The sequence below is a fragment of the Onychostruthus taczanowskii genome, unplaced genomic scaffold (assembly GCF_017590055.1).
Source record: "Onychostruthus taczanowskii isolate IOZ18803 unplaced genomic scaffold, ASM1759005v1 scaffold645, whole genome shotgun sequence".
Taxonomy (NCBI): Eukaryota; Metazoa; Chordata; class Aves; order Passeriformes; family Passeridae; genus Onychostruthus; species Onychostruthus taczanowskii.
In genome coordinates, this window is record NW_024504178.1 from 8,275 (window position 1) to 10,697 (window position 2,423).

At 75.6% G+C, this 2,423-nt stretch overlaps 2 protein-coding genes across 5 annotated transcripts in view; both read right to left on the bottom strand.

Moving 5' to 3' along the window:
* Positions 1 to 152, bottom strand: part of FLT3LG (fms related receptor tyrosine kinase 3 ligand) — a 3,238-nt gene extending 3,086 nt beyond the window's left edge. Inside the window, exon 1 of one of the 4 annotated variants that reach the window (XM_041420623.1) lies at positions 22 to 152. In XM_041420623.1, the coding sequence (XP_041276557.1) occupies positions 22 to 42 (21 nt within the window). In that variant the 5' untranslated portion in view covers positions 43 to 152. The remainder of the gene's footprint in view (positions 1 to 21) is intronic. The other 3 variants (XM_041420622.1, XM_041420625.1, XM_041420624.1) reach the window with 3 other exon arrangements.
* A 756-nt stretch (positions 153 to 908) lies between these two features.
* On the bottom strand, positions 909 to 2,299 carry ALDH16A1 (aldehyde dehydrogenase 16 family member A1; the record flags this gene model as incomplete). Its single annotated transcript, XM_041420613.1, has 5 exons — positions 909 to 1,172; positions 1,253 to 1,436; positions 1,522 to 1,599; positions 1,854 to 1,915; positions 2,079 to 2,299. Coding segments are annotated over 5 exons (809 nt in total), but the record flags the coding sequence as incomplete, so codon positions are not given.
* Positions 2,300 to 2,423: the final 124 nt, after the last annotated feature.

A 2,423-nucleotide genomic window follows, 5' to 3' on the forward strand; every position in this document is an offset into this window, starting at 1 on the left:
CGGGGGGGGTGTCTCTCTCACCGGCTCCAGGTTGCTGGGCATCGCCACGGGGTAGTCGAGGAGCAGCCAGGGGGTCTGTGGGAGGGGTCAGGGGGTCCCCAAAGGGCTGCGGGGGGCGCTCGGGGGGTCCCCAGCGACCCTTTGGGGGTGAAGGGGTGCAGTCAGGGGGTTTTCGGGACCCTTCCCTGGGGAACGAGGGCGCTCGGGGGGCGCTGGGGGGGAATCTTTTGGGTCCCGTGGGGATCCCGGGGGTCCGGGGGCGTCCTGGCGTGCGGCCTCCCACCCCGCGGGCCCCGGCCGCCCCCTCCTCACCCCGGGACTCCCTCCCGACCCCCGCGGGGGCTCCGCGCTCGGGACCCCCGCCCGGCCCCGCAGAGCTTTGGGTGCGGCTGCCCCGGGCGTGGGAGGGGGGCCGGGGCGTCCGGGCACGCGCAGGGGCGGGGCACCCCCAAAATATCCCCCCCCTTGCAGCCCGAGACCCCCGCGACCCCCGAACACAGACACGACAGCGGCTGCGGCTCGGAGCGCTTTATTGGGGCGGGGGTCGGGGGACACAGAGTGCGGGCTATCCCCCCACGGTTGGTGGGTTCTGGGGGGGCTCAGGGGCCGCCCCCCGGCAGCCAAAGGCAGCGGGGGCGGCTGCAGCGCAGCTCCAGCTCCCGCTCGGCGCCGGGGGGGGGGTCCTGCCCCGGAGCCCCCACGAGTCCCGCCGGGACCCCCCAGACGCGGGGGACGCTCACGGCAGAGGCCCAGTCGCAGTCCTGGGACAGAGCGGGGTGGTGACACCGGGGGGGACAGCTGGGGACAGCCGGGGTGATGTCCCCCCGCCTCACCCCAAATCCCCCCGCAGCGGCCGTGCCGAGGCTCGGGACCCCCAAAACGTCACAGCGCCCTCCCCCCGTGTCCCCTCATGTCCCCCCCGGGGGGGGCACAGGGGGGTCCGGGGGAGCACAGGGGTGAACCCGAGGGGGCACAGGGGGGCCCCCGTTCCGCACCTTCCGTAGCCGCTGTGCGGCGCCAAGGCCGCCAGGGGGAGCCACCACCACGACGGAGTTTCCGAGCGCCAGCGCCGGGGGGAGGAGCTCCAGCGCCAGGGGGCGGGGCCAGCCCCAGACCACGCCTAGCACTCCTAGCGGCCGCCTCGTCAGCAGGCCCCGCCCCCCGGGCACCTCCTGCAGCGGGATTGGCCATGCCCAGTCAGAGGCCACGCCCTCGCGCTGAAACACACGCCCCCTTTTTTCGCCACGCCCACCTGCACGGCCCCGCCCGCGCGCTCGGCTCGCTCCGCCCAGCGCAGCAGCGCCCCCTGCAGGCTCCGGTCGCTGTCGCCGCTGTCGCCGCTGTCGCCGTCCCCGGGGGTCCCGGCTCCCCCCGCCAGCGCCGCCGCCGCCCCCCGCAGCACCCGGGCCCGCGACGCCCCCGGCAGCCGCCCCCACCTGCGGCAGTCGGGGGCGTTGGGGACCGACCCCTCCTCCCCGAGGGGACACCCCCGGAGGGGTCACCCCCCGCCCCCGCACTCACCCCGGGGCGGCCCCGCGGGCGGCGGCCACGGCCTGGGCCAGCTCGGGATCGCCGGGGTCATCCACGGTCACCGGCGAGCTGGGGCGGGGACACAGACAGGGGTCAAAGGGCACGGCGGGGGGGGCACCGGGACCCCCTGGAGAGGAAGAGTCGGGGTCCTGAGGGGCACACGGGACCCTCGGGGGGGCAGGATGGGGCTGGGACCTCCCGGGGTCCTGGGGGTCTTAAACCTGGGGGTCCCAATGGAGTCCCGGTCTGAGTTCTCAGCCCTGGGATCCCCCCAGTTTGGGGTCTCCATCCTGGGGAGGGGTCTCTGTCCCATCAGGGGGTACCTGAGCGGCTCATCCACCTTGGGGGGCTCTTCCCAGGGGGGGCACCCGAATTCTCGCAGCGCCTGGAGGGAGGTGGGGGGGGGGGGCCAGAGCCCATCTGCAACGGCAGGGCCACCCCAGGGCACCTCCACGCCCCTCCAGCTTCTCCAGGACACCCCCAAACCGCCCTGGGCCCCTCCCAAACCACCCAGGACCCCCAGCAGAGCCCCCCTTGGCAGACCCCACCTCATCCAGGTCGGTGTCCGCGGCCCCCCAGGCGCTGCCCCCGAGGGGCTCGGGCAGCTCCAGCGAGTTGAGGCACACCAGGCCCTGGGGCAGCCTGCGGGGGGGCGGCGTCAGAGCCTGGCCAGGGGTCAGTGCCCGGCCAGGGGTCAGTGTCCGGCCAGGGGTCAGTGCCCGGCCAGGGGTCAGTGCCCGGCCAGGGGTCAGTGCCCGGCCAGAGGTCGCTCCCGGTCAGCCTCCTCAGGGTCACTCGTGGTCAGCCCCCCAGGGTCACTCATGGTCAGCCCACCAGGGTCACTCGTGGTCAGCCCACCAGGGTCACTCCTGGTCAGCCCCCCAGGGTCACTC